We start from the raw sequence: 15,554 nt of genomic DNA, 5'->3' as shown, positions 1-15,554 counted from the left end.
AACAACTCCCACATGCAAAGGGGGCTTTAAAGTCAGCCAAGTGCATTCCCCTAGCAAACAGGTAGGATACAAATATTCCTACTTCAGGTGAGGGAATGTGGCACAGAGTAGTTGGATGACATCCTCAAAGACTGGGCACTTTCCCACTCCAAGTCCCATAATTGTCTCTGAGTTTCTTCTGCTAACTACTACTACTAACCTACTGTAACTAAGGTAACCTTGGGGTGGCTAGGTGGCGTAGTGGATAAAGCACCAGCCTTGGAGTAAGGAGTACCTGGGTTCAAATCCGGTCTCAGACACTTAATAATTACCTAGCTGTGTGGCCTTGGGCAAGCCGCTTAACCCCATTTGCCTTGCAAAAACCTAATAAATATAACTAAGGTAACCTTCTTCCTGCTGCTCAGAGCTTTCATGGGGCTTCATCTTCATACCCTTTTGCCCAGATATAACTTCTAAACTCATAAGCAACAAGAGAGAATAAGTTGGGTTTTTTTTTAGCATGTAGGGGTTTGTTTTTTTTTTAGAAAAAATAAACTTCCCTATAACCCAACAGAACATAGATTTCTAGTCACATATGCAGGAGAAATTTTACAGCAAGAATATTGGCAAGAGATATGACTGATTGTGGGCAAATTCAGCATTAAATCTCTCCAAGTAATTTATGCAGATCAGAAAAATGAGTATGCCAGTCTGAGAACTAAGGTTAAGAGTGGCATCTTGATATGGAGATAAAGTGGAGAGGATTAGAATCTCATCACTCTTGTGCAGACACTACTAACATACTGCAAGCCATTTCTACTGGCCTATGGGACCCAGCACCAGAGCTAGGTTGCCTCACAAGCCTAGGTAGCTCATCCATGGCACAGAATCCTTCCTAGCTCAAGGAGCCAGTGGCAAATTGCAGATGGAGAGCTTCACCCTGGATGGTAGTGAAAAACAAAAAAAAAAAAAAAAATAAAAAAAATAAAAACCTAGGGAGATAGTTCAATGAGCTGAGAAGAATCAAGAATGAGAGGCTGTGTCAGGGGGCTTACAACCAAATCAAAACCAGAAATTCCTAACAAGATCCAGGTTCCAGGCTCTAAGAGTATGGTAACAAGTAACAGGGAGCCAAGATAGGCAAAGAATAAAGAGGCTAGGTTCATAGATTTGAAAGTTGGAAGAAACCTCGTTTTTCAGATGAGGAAACTAAGGCAAGTTAAGGGACTTGCCCAGGCTCCCATAGCCTAGAGCATGAGAGACAGAAGCTGAGGATCCTTCCTACTACCCTGACTCCAAGACCAATGCCCTTCATGCCTCCCTTCTCTCTCCAGTATTATACAGCTTTATGTCAATTGAGTTCATTCACTTTGCTGATTTTAAATCCCCCAAAGTTAGAGGTTTCTTTGTTCACTGGTAGTAATAGTCATCCCCCAGGGTGGTATTACCTTGACTGCCTCTACAGAAAATACATGGTAGTAGAAACTACTCCTTCTTCCACAAAGGTGAGTGAACATTTAAGAGTCAGAGATTCATGGGATGTTAAAAATGCCTTTATATTCTGGAGCACAAAATATAAATTGGCTCACAGGTGTGCTCTCCTCCCAGTTATCCATCCTTCCCTACCACATACTAGAAACAACTGTCTAGTGGATAAGAATTGTGAATTTCATTTCCCAAGAATTCAACCTGTCCACTGACCAATACTGGAGACAGTGGGCTCAAAAGTTACAGTCAGAAATAATTGGCACATGAAGAACTAAGGATAAGAGGGAAACATTGTGAATGCAAAAAGTCTAGTGGAATTGCAACAGTCATCATCATGAACAAGATCCTGTTGTGTAGAGCTATACTACCGACTATACACTCAAAGAATCTCCTCTGATTAAACAGCTCCCCATCTGATTAGAGAAGCCCACTTTGGCTGCATAAATTTAGATCGCAAATCAAGAGTGGGGAATCTCCAGATCACATACTGGTTTAGTGTTACCGAGGCAACTGAAGGTTAGAGTTGAATGAATTAAATGTTGGACCAAATATTACCTGTGAATGATATTAGACATGGCCCTTGGCAGACAAAAAGGTTTTCAAGCCCTGTTATAAGTCAAAGATTGACACCTCAAATAATTTGCTGTTGGTGTCACCTGGGGATTGTGAATGAAGAAGACTGCCTGCCAATCTAGTTGTCATCCCCTCCGCCTGCCCCCCGACTCATGGTGATATTAACCCCAGAGGTGTGAACTGGTACACTATTCTCTGACTAGCCAGAAGACCAGAGAAGAAAGGAAGGAAAGAGAAGATGCTCAGACAGCAAAGTGATGAACAGGTGAGCCCAACACAGCTTGAATTGGGAGAAGCAGGCAGGCAGATTTCCATGAGGAAAAATGAAATTATTTTAAGTTCTCAAGAAGAGCCAGAGCAAGGACATTTCTGTGAGTGGTCCATCAGGGCTTGGATCCATTTGTCCTTTTATCCATTCAGGCTCCCATCATCTCTTGTCATCTCCTGAGATGAGGTTATCTCAAAGGTGAGACAGAAGACTGGGAAAGGGGCAAGGGAACTGCTGGCTTCTGTTTGTCATCTGTCATCTGAGGCAGTCTTGAGTTAAAGGCTATACTTATTAAATTTAACTGGGTAAACAGAGGCTCCACTCCTGCTTGCTCTTCCTAGGCTGGCTGCTAGAAAGTCTCTCAACTGATCCACCAGAGTCAAGCTGCCACTCTACTCAACAAAGGCACTCCAGTTCAATGAGAACCAGCCAGTATCTTCCATGGTAATTTCCATATAAAATGAGAAAGCAAAAGCCTCTAAGCTCTCAAAGGTTGTTCAGAGCAGGAGAGGGACTGAAGAGGGTAGTTTGTTCAAAGGCAGGGAACGGGCAGGGGTTGAGGGAAAGTTACTGTGGTACAAAGTTGAACTTCAAGACTGAATCAAGTGGGGTAGCTAGGGGGGCACAGTGGATAAAGCACCGGCCCTGGAGTCAGGAGTTCCTGGGGTCAAATCCAGCCTCAGACACTTAATAATTACCTAGCTGTGTGGCCTTGGGCAAGCCACTTAACCCCATTTGCCTTGCAAAAAAAAAAAGACTGAATCAAATATGAGTTTTGATTGGCAAGGAACCTGGCAGGATCTATGGTCAGGACAGAGAACTTCCCCAGGATGACCACCAGGCTGCTTGCTAATGAAGACATGTTTGCACTTTTAACAAGCCATTCTCTTTTGGGTAGGGTAGTCAACAGTGCCTTTAATTACCTCATTTCCTTCTTTTTTTTTTAAGTTTTTGCAAGGCAAATGGCGTTAAGTGGCTTGCCCAAGGCCACACAGCTAGGTAATTATTAAGTGTCTGAGACTGGATTTGAACTCAGGTCCTCCTGACTCCAGGGCCGGTGCTTTATCCACTGTGCCCCTAGCCACCCCTAACTATCTAATTCCTATTAAAGAGTTATAACCCAGGTCCTGCTCCACAATGATATTCTGGACTTGAAATTCTGAACAGTTACTGATAACCATTACTTTTCTCATTGCTAGGAGAGGAAGGATAGTCAGAAATCTGACAAGATAGCATGAGCCCATACAATCCTGTTGTGTAGAGCTAAGGAAAAGACCAAAGTGGGGCAGACTCCAGGGTACTGACTTACACTTCTCTTGATCAGGGATTTGGATTTGGGAGGGAAGGGCAGTCAGGAAACACAAATGGATGTCAGGAGCATGCTGCTACAAAGGAGTATCAGGGACCCAGGAGAAAGGTCAATGAGCTAGAGAGGTAGAGTGTGATAAGAGGAGGAAAGAGGCAAAACAAGAAATTCCTGAAGTTCACAGGGAGTGGAGATAACAGTCATTAAGAGGTAGAATCCAGGTATGGAGCTACAAAAGTTCAGTGAAGATTAACACATGAAGAATGACGAAGTGAATCAGACAGAAAATATGGGTTCAAGTCATCTCCAAAAACAAACCAGAAATGTCTCATTGGTACTTGTGCTTTTTTACCTAAAGACCTAACAATCACTACCTTTTATTAATGCCTGCTCAGTCTACAAGGCAACAATTTAAGTCCATTTAATTCCAACTCATAAGAATATTTCCTATGCTACAGCTGCCATAGTTAAACAGTTTATGAAGTGGATACCATTACATCAACCAAATGCATTGAACTAAAAACTGAAATCAGAAGAATCCTATGAATTTTGTCTTAAATCACATGACTACACCCACATCTGTCCCCATACCCACAGTCATGGTCATAATTCATCTGCACCCACTTATGTTCACTTTTACCGTAACAAACAATTCTGAAAAAGGAATCTGAACTGGAATCATTTCTTTAAAACAAATTAAACTTCACAATATTATTAAGACCCCCAGAACCCAAATTTAAAAAAAAAATACAGATAAGGGAATTCCATTGCTGTATGTTCTTTTTTTTAAAGTCTTAAAAATACAGATTTTTCTAAAATAATTTTTATCAATTTCTAGTAGGGAGAAGTAATATATAATATATGGGGGGCAACTAGATGGCACAGTGAATAGAGTACCGGCCCTGGAGTCAGGAAGACCTGAGTTCAAATCCTGTCTCAGACCCTTAATAATTGACCCTGGGCAAGTCACTTAACCTCATTGCCTTAAATAAATTTAAAAATATATATAATATATGAATGTTATAAAATGACAGAATGTTAAGTCAGTAAAGCTTAAATACCGAAATGTTAAAACAAAAACAAACAACAAAAAATAATCTATGGACTAGAATTAAGAAGGTTGACAGGGTCGGGATCAGTGGGGTCTTCTCAAGGAAGAAGTTTCCCCAAACTGACACTATCCTACACAAATAGAAATCCCTATATAGAGAGCCATGGCGTATCCCCAAAACTGTTTAGAAATCAAGGAAGACAAGAGGTTAAAAAATGACCTACCATGGGTAACACAGCTCAAATCCGAGGCCAGATCTGAGGCCTGGTGCATTATCTATTGTACCACACATTAGAGGGCTACAAGCTACTATGCTTTGAAGTTCACTAAAATATTTTGTTGGAATTCCCATTTTTCTATCTCATCCATAACAAAAACCATAAACATGTTCGGAGTTTCACTGATTTTTCTTGTCACTTACCTGTCCCTTAAATGCATCAATGATAAACTGTAGGGACTGAGGTTGCACACATTCGATACACTTCTGAACCACATGATTACCATTCTGGTCTTTCACACATTTCAGGACATGGCCATCTAACTCCCGTACCATCTCATTCTATTGGAGAGAAAGAGAAAGCACCACCAGAATCACAGCTAGAAAATACCTACACAATAACTTAACACTGACATATGTCAATAAACAGTGGTATCAAACTGGCAAACAAGAAATTATGACATCATATATGAAACACTGCAAATCACTCACAATAATATAGAGACATATAAGTTCAGTGATGAAATGTTTTACAAGTAAAAGTGATATTATCTAACTTGATATGATAGGTTTTGAGATGAGAAATCAGGGACCCACTTTGGGAAAGAAGTGGCTAGGAGTTTTAAAGCTTACTAATGGTAATGAAGGGCTCAAAGCTCAGTCTTCTAATTTGAAATACAATCTTCCTTCCTCACTATTGGATGTTTCCCTCCCCACCATCTAGCTTAAAAGCAGTAAATATCATTAAATGTCTCCCTTAATGAACCTGACAATTATAATCATGAGAACAAAGAAAGCAAAAATCACTGTAAAACTCTCCAGTTGAAGAATAACTATTAGTACCAGAACAATATTAGGGTCAGAGCAATAAAAAGTTGGCATATCCAAGAAGGCTTCCTGACACAACATCACATCAGTTTAAAAAAAAACAAACCATCTCTTTTGGAAATAAATCAGAGGCAGGCAACCAGAACTAGAGAACATCCAGAAGTGCACCCTAAGAAAAGGGCACAAAAGACAGGGAAAAAAACCCAAAAATGTCTCCTCTTTAAAAAATGGGGCTAAAGAGGGGAAGAGGCTAGAAGTGGACAAATCAGAAATATGACGCCCCTAAAGGGCATCTTTAAAATGATGTCAGTCTAATACCCTTTCAGGCAACTTTAAGAAGCAGACTGTTTAGGAAGAGCTTTGACTTGTTTAAAATAAAAGTGGAAAAACCAAAAGGAAGAGATCAGAGTGAATACAACATAAAAAAAATTAAATGTATTAACTATCCAATGAAAACTCAGGTAAAATTTCACAGGTTCATGAGATAGGACAGAGGGATTAAATAGACTAAAAAAAACAAATACAAAAGCCCCAACTATTAAGTATACATGATAAATTGTAATGAGTTTTAAAACTTTCAACATCAGAGACTAGGGCAAATTGAGAGAAGGGTGGAGAGAAAAATTGTATTTAGTTTCATAATCTTATCAACTAGCACAGTTCTTTATACCTAAGTAGTTGATAAGTTAATAAATGCTTATTAAATTAACTGAAATTTAAGAACTTAAGTGTGCAAACTCAGATACTTAGAACAAAGGAAAGATCAATATTAGAAGGATACTGTGAAAATCTCCTGATTTTCATCACTTATGCCTCAAGTTTCACTAATTTCTCTGTCACTTAATTGTCAATAATTAAACCATCTTTTACATGAAACAGATTTATGCTAATTTCTAGTTCCCAGATCTAGAACTGGAATAGATGTCAGAGGCCACTTGGTTCAGTCCTCACATTTTAGAGATGAGGAAACTGAAATCCAAGGAGAGTAAGTAAGTAACAAGGTCAAAAAGCTGATGACGGGAAAACTTATTCAATTAAGATACTTTATGGACTGTGACTAGACAATTCTATAGTTCACATTTGCCATGCACAAAAATGAAATGCCAACAGCTACAAACACAAAACAAAAAGTGAGAAAGAAAACAGGAGACTAATATACATAGCTGATTATGTAATACATAGAGAAACAACAAACATCAAGAAAAAAGTTAAAGTGGAAACTTACAATTACCTGCTGGTCTGGGGGGATAAACTCAAGGGCTTTCTGGATGACCCGACAGCCGTACATCTGCAGAGCCAAGGACAAGACGTGTCCACGGATCCTTTCTGCCAAAGCCAGTTTCTGTTCAAGGCTGCCAAACTGGAAAGCAATCACAAGAGCAAGGGTTACTATCAAGATTAAAGCTCAAGGGAGACAACAAAAAACAGAACTATGCTTCCTTATGTACATTCATTAGATTTTTATCATTGGATCTGCTACTTTTAAGCTTGATTTAAAAGGGTTTTGATTTAATTAAAGCTAGAAACTAAAAGAGAGGGCCTTTTAAACCAAAGAGCATAATTACTTCCATGATTTTAGAAGATACCATTGCCATCGTTATCATATATATTTATATGCCCCAAAATGCTTTCATGTTTACAAGCCATAATTTCATCTGGTCTCTCAAAGGAATGAGGTTGATACTACAGGTATTTACTTTTAGGAACTCCAAGTGTGAAAATTCCCTGCACCAAGAGAACCTGGCAACTTTACTGTAAATTTAATCATTTCTGATGGTTACTTGGGGCTAGGAAGTGACTTACACATGGCTACAAAGCCACTATGTGTTAAGATGAAGGCTTCCTTTGAAGATGGTCTGCTACCTGGTATGCCATGCTGCTTCTCTAGCAAAGGTATTAACAACTCCATTTTATGGAGGAACCTGAATGAATTTCTCACAGACTCACAGCTAACTAAACACAGGAGCTGGGTTTTAAGCTCAGAGCTTTCCCAAGTTCAGCACTTACACTGTACCACACTCAGAAGAATAAGCCTCTTTAATGGCCACAAACTATTCTCCATTAGCAAAGATTATTAGTGTCTAGGATGGCAGCGATGGGAGGAAAGGCAGCGCCTTTCCCACTTTGTCTTAAGTTAGGTCTTTACTTTTCTAGTTTTGCTAGTTTCAGATAGGTATCCAGTCCAATATATTTCAATATCATACAGGAGGCTATGTGTGCCAGATGCCAAGCTAAGGATGGCAATACAAATAGGGACAGAAGGCAGTCCCTGCCCTCAAGGAGAGGGTGGAGGTGAAGGGGTAGAGGAGGTACCTGGAAATGATATGACAAAGAAGTGAAGCAGGGCAGGAGAGGAGGAGGAGACCTAGGACCTTCTCCTCTCCTCCTGAGAGATGCTCTGTACCTTCCAATCAGAGGGAGGGTGGGACCAGGAATAAAGGGAAATGGTTAGGGTGAGTTATTAGAGACAGCAAATTCTTTGTTCATGCTCTCAAACCTATCCAAACCTTCCTATCTATCTTTATAAAATAAATATTTAAAAACACTCAAAAGTGAAGTACAAATTATGCCCTTCTACTGATGAATCAGAAAGAAATGACAATATGCTCTAAAATGAAATAAAGGGTAGAACAAAACATCAATAATAAGAATGGGTGAATCCTGGATCACCCCAGGCAACCCTAACAACTCTCTTCTCTGCATTCCCACAACACATCTTTGTCCCATTTATAGGCACTAATAACATTACCATGGACTTATAGTTTGTCTCCAAAACTGCATTCCATCCTAAGTTTCTCAAGGGAAAGACCATACATACCAACTTGGAGCAATTAGCTCCTCACATTGAACTGAACTGAAAAGTTTCAGAGGCCCCGAATCTCTCTTTTTGGCTTTCAGGAGAGCCCTCTGGTGACCATGTCATTCGTTATTATAATTAATGTTATCCTCACTTTCCAGATAAGGAAACTGAGACTTTAAAAAGTCAAATGAATTTCCCTTGCTGAAATGATTAAATAATGATTCCTTTGAGAATGGTTAGGGAGTCCATCATCTTTAGGACCCTTTTAAAACAAAACATACCTCAATGTGTTCAGGAGGTTTCAGCTCGACTTATGTGAATAATGCCTAAAGAACTTTCAGAAGAGTGATTCTTTTGTTAGTGCCCCCCCTTTTGTCCTTCACATGGGACATTTGGTCATTTTATTTTATATTTTTATTTTCAGTTCTAAATTCTTTCCATGCCTCCGCCCCATCTTTTGCTTATTGAAAAGTCAAGAAATGATACTCATTACACATATTAAGTCATGCAAAACATATTTTCATATTGGTCATGTTCTGAGGAAAAGGACAAAGAAAATGAAAATGCGAAAAAATGTGCTTCAATCTGCATTCTGAGTTCATCAGTTCTCTATGGAGAAGTAGATAGCATTTTATACCATGAGTACTTTGAGCTTCTGTGCAGTTCATTGGATTAAGAGTTACTAAGTTTATCATAGTCAATTATCTTCACAATATGGCTGTTACTCTATAAACATGTTTCCTGATTCTACTTAGTTTGTGTCCATTCATACAAGTCTTCCCAGGATTTTCTACAACTAGCCCATTCATCATTTTTTTTTTGGATTTTTCAAGGCAATGGGGTTAAATGGCTTGCCCAAGGCCACACGGCTAGGTAATTACTAAGTGTCTGAGGTTGGATTTGAATCCAGGTACTCCTGACTCCAAGGCCAGTGCTCTAGCCACTGTGCCACCTAGCCGCCTTCATCATTTCTTACCACACAAGAGTACTCCATTATATTTACATAGCATACTAGGTTTAATTACTCCCTAATTGAAGAGCATGCCCTTGATTTTCTCTATCACAAAATACTTTTATACATATGGGTTCTTTTCTTTTCTTTTTTATATCCTAATAGTGATAGACCTAATAGTGATATTTGCTGGATCAAGGGATATGCCCAGTTTTATAGCTCTTTTCCAAACTGCTCCCCAGAACAGTTGGACCCACTCACAACTCTTTCAATGGTGCATTAGTTATCTGTTGTCCCACAGTCTCCCCATAAGCAGAGAATGTCATTGTTTTTTCTGTTAGCCAATCAGACAAGTATGAAACAGTCCCTGCAGATTTGTTTTAATTTGTATTTCTCTAATGGTTAAGTGATTGTGAATATTCTTCATGACTAGTTAGTGTCCATTTCTAAAGGCAGTCTCTGGCATGATTAAAAGGAGAGCTATATGTCTATCAGAATGGAAGAGAAACAAAGGCAGATGAAAATGGAACGTATCATGAAAATTTTTCATGTCATCAAAGGCCTTAGAACAACAAACTCAAGCAAGCAGAGAAAATAGTACTTACTTCAAAGAACTTCTGAATCACATAGTTTCCAAAGACATCCACCATTAGCTGGTAAGCAGCCTGTAGAATTTCATTGAAGACAAGCTGACGTTCCGCAGGTGTGGCCCGCTCCAGCTTCAGCTGAATGAATCTAACAATAAATGGATAAATAGAAGGAGATCTTCAAATGGACTCCCAAGAGATGGCTTAAGATGTGCCTGTAAACCAGGTACTACCTGAATTGCAATAGGCTGGGCTAGGTTTTAAAGAGATTAAAAAGAACCTTTATGTAAAGCAAATAAAAAAGTTTTAGTAAAGTGAATAATCATGTAACATACTGGGGCTGGTTTTTCTACTTATTTCTTTCTTTCATAAGAAAGTTCAGATTTCCGTTGTTCTTCTTTCTTAAAAGCAGGATACACATTAGGCATATAATAGAGTTACGTTAGTTCTTCCAAAAATGAGCCCATAGAAGTATTCAGGAGCCCTGTCACACTGTATTCATGCTTGGTCTCACATTCAATGTTAAAAACTACGATAAAATGTAGCAGAAGTCAAGTAGAAATAAGAATAGGGGACAGCTAGGTAGCACAGTGGAGAAAGAGTACTGGTCCTAGAGTCAGGAGGACCTGACTTCAAATCCAGCCTCAGACGCTTAATAATTACCTAGCTGTGTGACCCTGGACAAGTCATTAACCCCTTTGCCTTAATTTAAAAAAAAAAGAAAGAAAATAGGAGCCACTGTAATGACTCTTTAAAAAATCTATGTTCTGAGGCTAAAGAAAACAAGACCTAAGTTTTCTACAAGTAGAAATAAGACCAGAGCATTCATAAACATCCCCCTGAGGATTTAACTACAAGAATTTTGTGTGGGTAAAAAAAAAAATCTCGAATACTCGTAGACAAAATTCTTCAAGGAAGAAGCTGTCTTATTGATACAGATCAAACAAAGACTCAAGGGGGAAAAAATGCCAATCCTAGGCTACTTGTCCATATCAGCAGAGTATTTTTGTCTCTGTCAACACCATAGAAGTATTTAAGTATTAAAAAAGAGAGAGAGAAGTCCACACTTGCTACTACTAATTAGTTAATTCTTTAAAAATTAGTCCTACTCTTGGGTCTTCCCTTAGATATTTCCATTTCTAAAACACAAAATGATGAAGGGGGAAAGACAACAAAATTAGAAAGATGCTTTACATGTAAACATCTGAAAGTATCTGGGCCCTGATATGGATGGATGTGCAAATTTTTTTTTTGCAAGGCAAATGGGGTTAAGTGGCTTGCCCAAGGCCACACAGCTAGGTAATTATTAAGTGTCTGAGACCAGATTTGAACCCAGGTCCTCCTGACTCCAAGGCCGGTGCTTTATCCACTAAGCCACCTAGCCACCCCTTTGGATGTGCAAATTTTTAAAAATGTTTTCATGTGGATTATTTGATTTGTCTTCAGTTATATTAAATTGTGTCAACTGAGACACACATTCAGTCACTAGGGCCTATATCCTCATTTAGAAAGTTCAAAATACAAAGTACTTCAAGGATAGAAACTATCATCAGTTGAGCAGTGTCCTCAGCAGGGAGTCTACCCCAAGAAAACAAAAATAAATAAGTTAAGTCTGGGAAAGTATCAGTATGGTACAGACAATATAACTACATATACAAGATATAAAGCTAACCAGAGTTGCCCAGAACATTCAGTTCCAGCTATTCAAAATGCTGAGTCCTCACCTGGACCCATGCTGGTCTTGGGAAAATTCCATGATGTGCCCCGCAATCTCACGCAGCTGTAAGTTGGGGTAGCGGTTATTACGGAAGTCCTCCAAAAGCCTGCTCCGGCCAGAGGGCATGACGTCCGACAAGCCATAGCGAATGCGTGAAGAAGGGAAGAGGGCGCTACTGGGGCTAAACAGGCTAGATGCGCTGCTTGCGCTCCGGTACTTGGCTTCGGCTCCAGGAGCCGCAGAGATGTATCTTCCACTGCCATTAGTGAGCCCTCCTATTGGTCAGAACAAAAATAGTGAAAGAACCATCTCAACGGGTCTCTTAACAAGGGGTCAGAGAAAAGGAAGGGAATGAGGCAGTGCAGAGAAAGAAACTCTGTTGAGGGAATAAACCTAAGCTAGCTAATAATGTCCCTCTATCAGCATCTTTACTGAATTAAACTTCTTATAGAGTAATTATACTTAGGTGGAAGGGACAGCAAACTATGTATGTTCTTGATCTTCACCGAGAATGACAACTGAACTAATGGGACAACTGTTAGCATCTAGAAACTGAAAATAATCAATCTCTTCTATACTATGTGAGCTCTAATAGAAAACCTCTCTTTCCCTTCCAGCTCTAAATCATTAACCCCATGACCAGGTATCTGACTCACAATAGCAAGGAAAAAAACAACCAGTTCAAAAAGCCTTGGGCTAAATTAAATTGAGGATTATGAGGAGAAGGGAGATAGAACTATAGAGGAGAACCAGAAGACTTTCTTGTCATGAGACACAAGTGGCTCCATAGTACTGGCATAAAAATTAGTTTTGCCCTACTGATGATGCTCATGTGTGACAGCTGAGTAGGGTGGATGAGACAGGAAATGCTTTTCTGATGAAAAACAGCCAAAGTGGCATAAACTAATACACTCTAGTCGAAAGCATCATGATAATATCATGAAGTAGGTACAATTTCTCATATATTATGATAAAGAACTGTTCAAATAACCTCATTTTGACAGTAGCTCTGGTCCATAGGTTCTGATTTCACTTCAAAGGCAAGACAAAACTTAAAGGATTTCAAAAGGTAGGAAAGAAGTCAATAATGACACTTAAGACTCTTATGCTTAGCTTGTGTCTTTTAAAATTCATCCTCATTCTTGGTGATCAATTGTTGAGCTCCATTTTAGGGGACTTTTTTACTTGTGGTTCAACTTGATTTATGCACATCAAGCTTTCATAAGGTACCTGGGACAAATTGCAGTGGGATCCAAAACAAATGATCAAGCTCAAAATACAAATACAAATATAGGATGGTTTCTCTGAGTTTTCCTAATTTTACTTCCTCAATGTAATCCCATAATATATAGACATGTTTTCTCTTACAACAGTGTCACTTTTAAAAAACTATGAGACAGGGTATGGTTTGGTTTGCATTTTCTGTGGGTTGGGGGAGAGGTGCTATAATTAAAAATACCACTTATATATGGTAAGAGTTAAGCTTCTCTAAATAACTAAACTGGACTTTTACTTCATCTTTTCAGCAATGTGATAGTCAAGTTTAGTCACAAGGAAACGTTAACTAACTTCATGATTTGTCTTCCATACTAATTTTCATCATGAAATAAAGATTTAAAAAAAAAAGAAACTAAAGTTTTAGCAAACTGCCATTAAAGCAAATGTTTACATCATCACCAACATGAAAAGAAGCTTCCCTCAGTGGACCATGAGGGAAATGGAAAAATAAGAAATTAAGCTTCTCAAGTTTACTACCCTAACTCAAAAAAACAGACTATATCATTTGTTTTAAGATAGGAAATGTAAGAAAGCAAGGATTAAATCCTAGAGTCTGATCAAAATTCAGGTAATATTTGCTCTACTGAAATAGGGAACAAGGTAGTCTTAAAACTAAGAAACAACGTTCAAAAATGCTGTTTTCTGCCTCTATAACTCCAAGGAGTTATTTTGTTAACTTGCTAGTATGACGATGAGAGCTGTGTGTGAAAAGTTCTGTTTGATAAGCTCTATCTGTCCCTGAGCTCCCTTCCGGATTTTTGATATGCTCATTCTATCAATACATGTTGGTTCAGTTCAACTTCAATTGGAGGCAAATTAAAAAAAGAAATAATGACTTCTAGGGTCCATTTTTTTAATATTTTAATAGCTATAATCTGACCATTATTCACTAAGTTCACAGAATTCCAAAAGCTGGGAGGGTCATCAAGAGATACCCAGCAGGACCTCAGAATTTTATAACAGAGAACACTGAGTCCCAGAAAAGTTAAGAAAAGATTAAATCTTACATTTCATTAAAATTACCTTGATATATATACACACACACACACTTTTATATGTAATATGTTGTCTTCCCCATGTAGACTATAAGCCTCTCCCAGGGACAGGCTGGTGAGTATTTTTCTCTGTATTCCCAGGACACAGAACACAGTAGGTATATAATAAACTACATTAATTGATCTATTACCTAAGATCACAATAAGTAGTGTCAGAGACAGGATTTGAATCCAGGTCCCAGACTCCTGGCCCAGTGCTCTTTCCACTGTTCCAGAGTCAAAGTTGAAATGCTAATCAGAAATCAGCGATGCTTAAGTTTGCAGAACATTTTAATACTCGTCAATTTTCCTTTAATGAGGAATTATTTCTCTTGGCCACTAACAATGCCACCAAATATGTCACTGAATTTTAACTTTGAAACTAAATTGAATAATGACGTCTGACACACTCATATGAGAAGTGAAGAAAAGAAGCCGCAGTCAAAAGAAAAACGATTTCCCATAATGCCCTGGCTGGAAGATGGAAGCAGAAAAAGAGGAAAGAGAAAATGGAATCCAATGCAGGAAGCAGGAGACACGAGAAGGGCCCTGGTCTGGTTGACTGCACCTGCCTGTAGTTCCAGGGACCCCACTCAGTTCCCACAAAGAGAGGTGAAGAGACCATAGAGGTAGCTGCAGGCAAATGCACCAGAGTCAGGGGAAGGAAGGGGTGGAGGAGTGTCCTTGTCCTCCCTGTCTCCTGTGTGGCTCAGGGAGTAGCTCTCTCCAGAAAGGATGTGATGAAATGCCCAATGCCCACCTTAGGGGCAGCTTGGGGAGGACATTCCAAGCCCAGAAGCAAAGAGGAGGACAGAAGGTCAGAAAGCATAGGGAGTGGGATGGGACATTCCACATTCCCCAGCTGGCTAGGGGGTCATTCTTTTAACATCAATCCTCTCCTACTGAGGTCCTCTGGCTATGAATCACAGAACACCAAGATCTCAGAAGAATAAAAAAGGTGACCCAAAGAACAATACAGAAAGACATGGTAGGTTCAAAGGTGGATGCAACATATTATGATCTGCATACCAGAATTAGTAGGAAAGAAATGAAGAAATGGAAAGCGAGCAAGTCACGTAGAGAATTCGAGGAATAACAGATGGGCTAAGGGAAAGTTCCACTAGTAATATTAAAAATCTAAAAGAAAGAACTCCAGGACATTAAGCCAATTCCTCTGTGGAGGATGAACAGAAGAAAATGACCAAAAACCCCACAAGGATGAGGAAGCAATGAAGAGTTGTATTTGCGATAGTGGAGGTAAAGCTCCCATTGCTCTAAACAAAATTAGTTCCAAAACTTGACCCTCCACTCTGTGAATCAGGACATCTCTCAGGAGAAAAGATATTTCATATGACTATTTGAAGGAACCTAGGTGGTGCAGTGATATAATGCTGGACTGAAAGTAGGAAGACCTGAGTTCAAATTTGGCCTCAGGCACTTGCTAGCTATAAGACCCTGGGCAAGTCACTTAACCCT

The 15,554-nt window shown here is 39.1% G+C and overlaps 1 protein-coding gene across 13 annotated transcripts in view; it reads right to left on the bottom strand.

Moving 5' to 3' along the window:
• The window catches only part of PUM1 (pumilio RNA binding family member 1), a 163,659-nt gene that overhangs the window by 21,642 nt on the left and 126,463 nt on the right, over nt 1-15,554 (bottom strand). For 9 of the 13 annotated variants that reach the window (XM_074217887.1, XM_074217886.1, XM_074217875.1 and 6 more), the window contains 4 exons: nt 11,774-12,041; nt 10,068-10,197; nt 6,936-7,070; nt 5,087-5,224 (listed from right to left, as the gene is read on the bottom strand). In XM_074217887.1, the coding sequence (XP_074073988.1) occupies nt 5,087-5,224; nt 6,936-7,070; nt 10,068-10,197; nt 11,774-12,041 (671 nt within the window). The remainder of the gene's footprint in view (nt 1-5,086; nt 5,225-6,935; nt 7,071-10,067; nt 10,198-11,773; nt 12,042-15,554) is intronic. The other 4 variants (XM_074217877.1, XM_074217882.1, XM_074217883.1 and 1 more) reach the window with 1 other exon arrangement.

The sequence above is a fragment of the Macrotis lagotis genome, chromosome 1 (genome assembly GCF_037893015.1).
Source record: "Macrotis lagotis isolate mMagLag1 chromosome 1, bilby.v1.9.chrom.fasta, whole genome shotgun sequence".
Lineage (NCBI taxonomy): Eukaryota > Metazoa > Chordata > Mammalia > Peramelemorphia > Peramelidae > Macrotis > Macrotis lagotis.
Note: the sequence above shows the minus strand (reverse complement) of the source record. Positions and strands in the feature narration are given on the sequence as shown.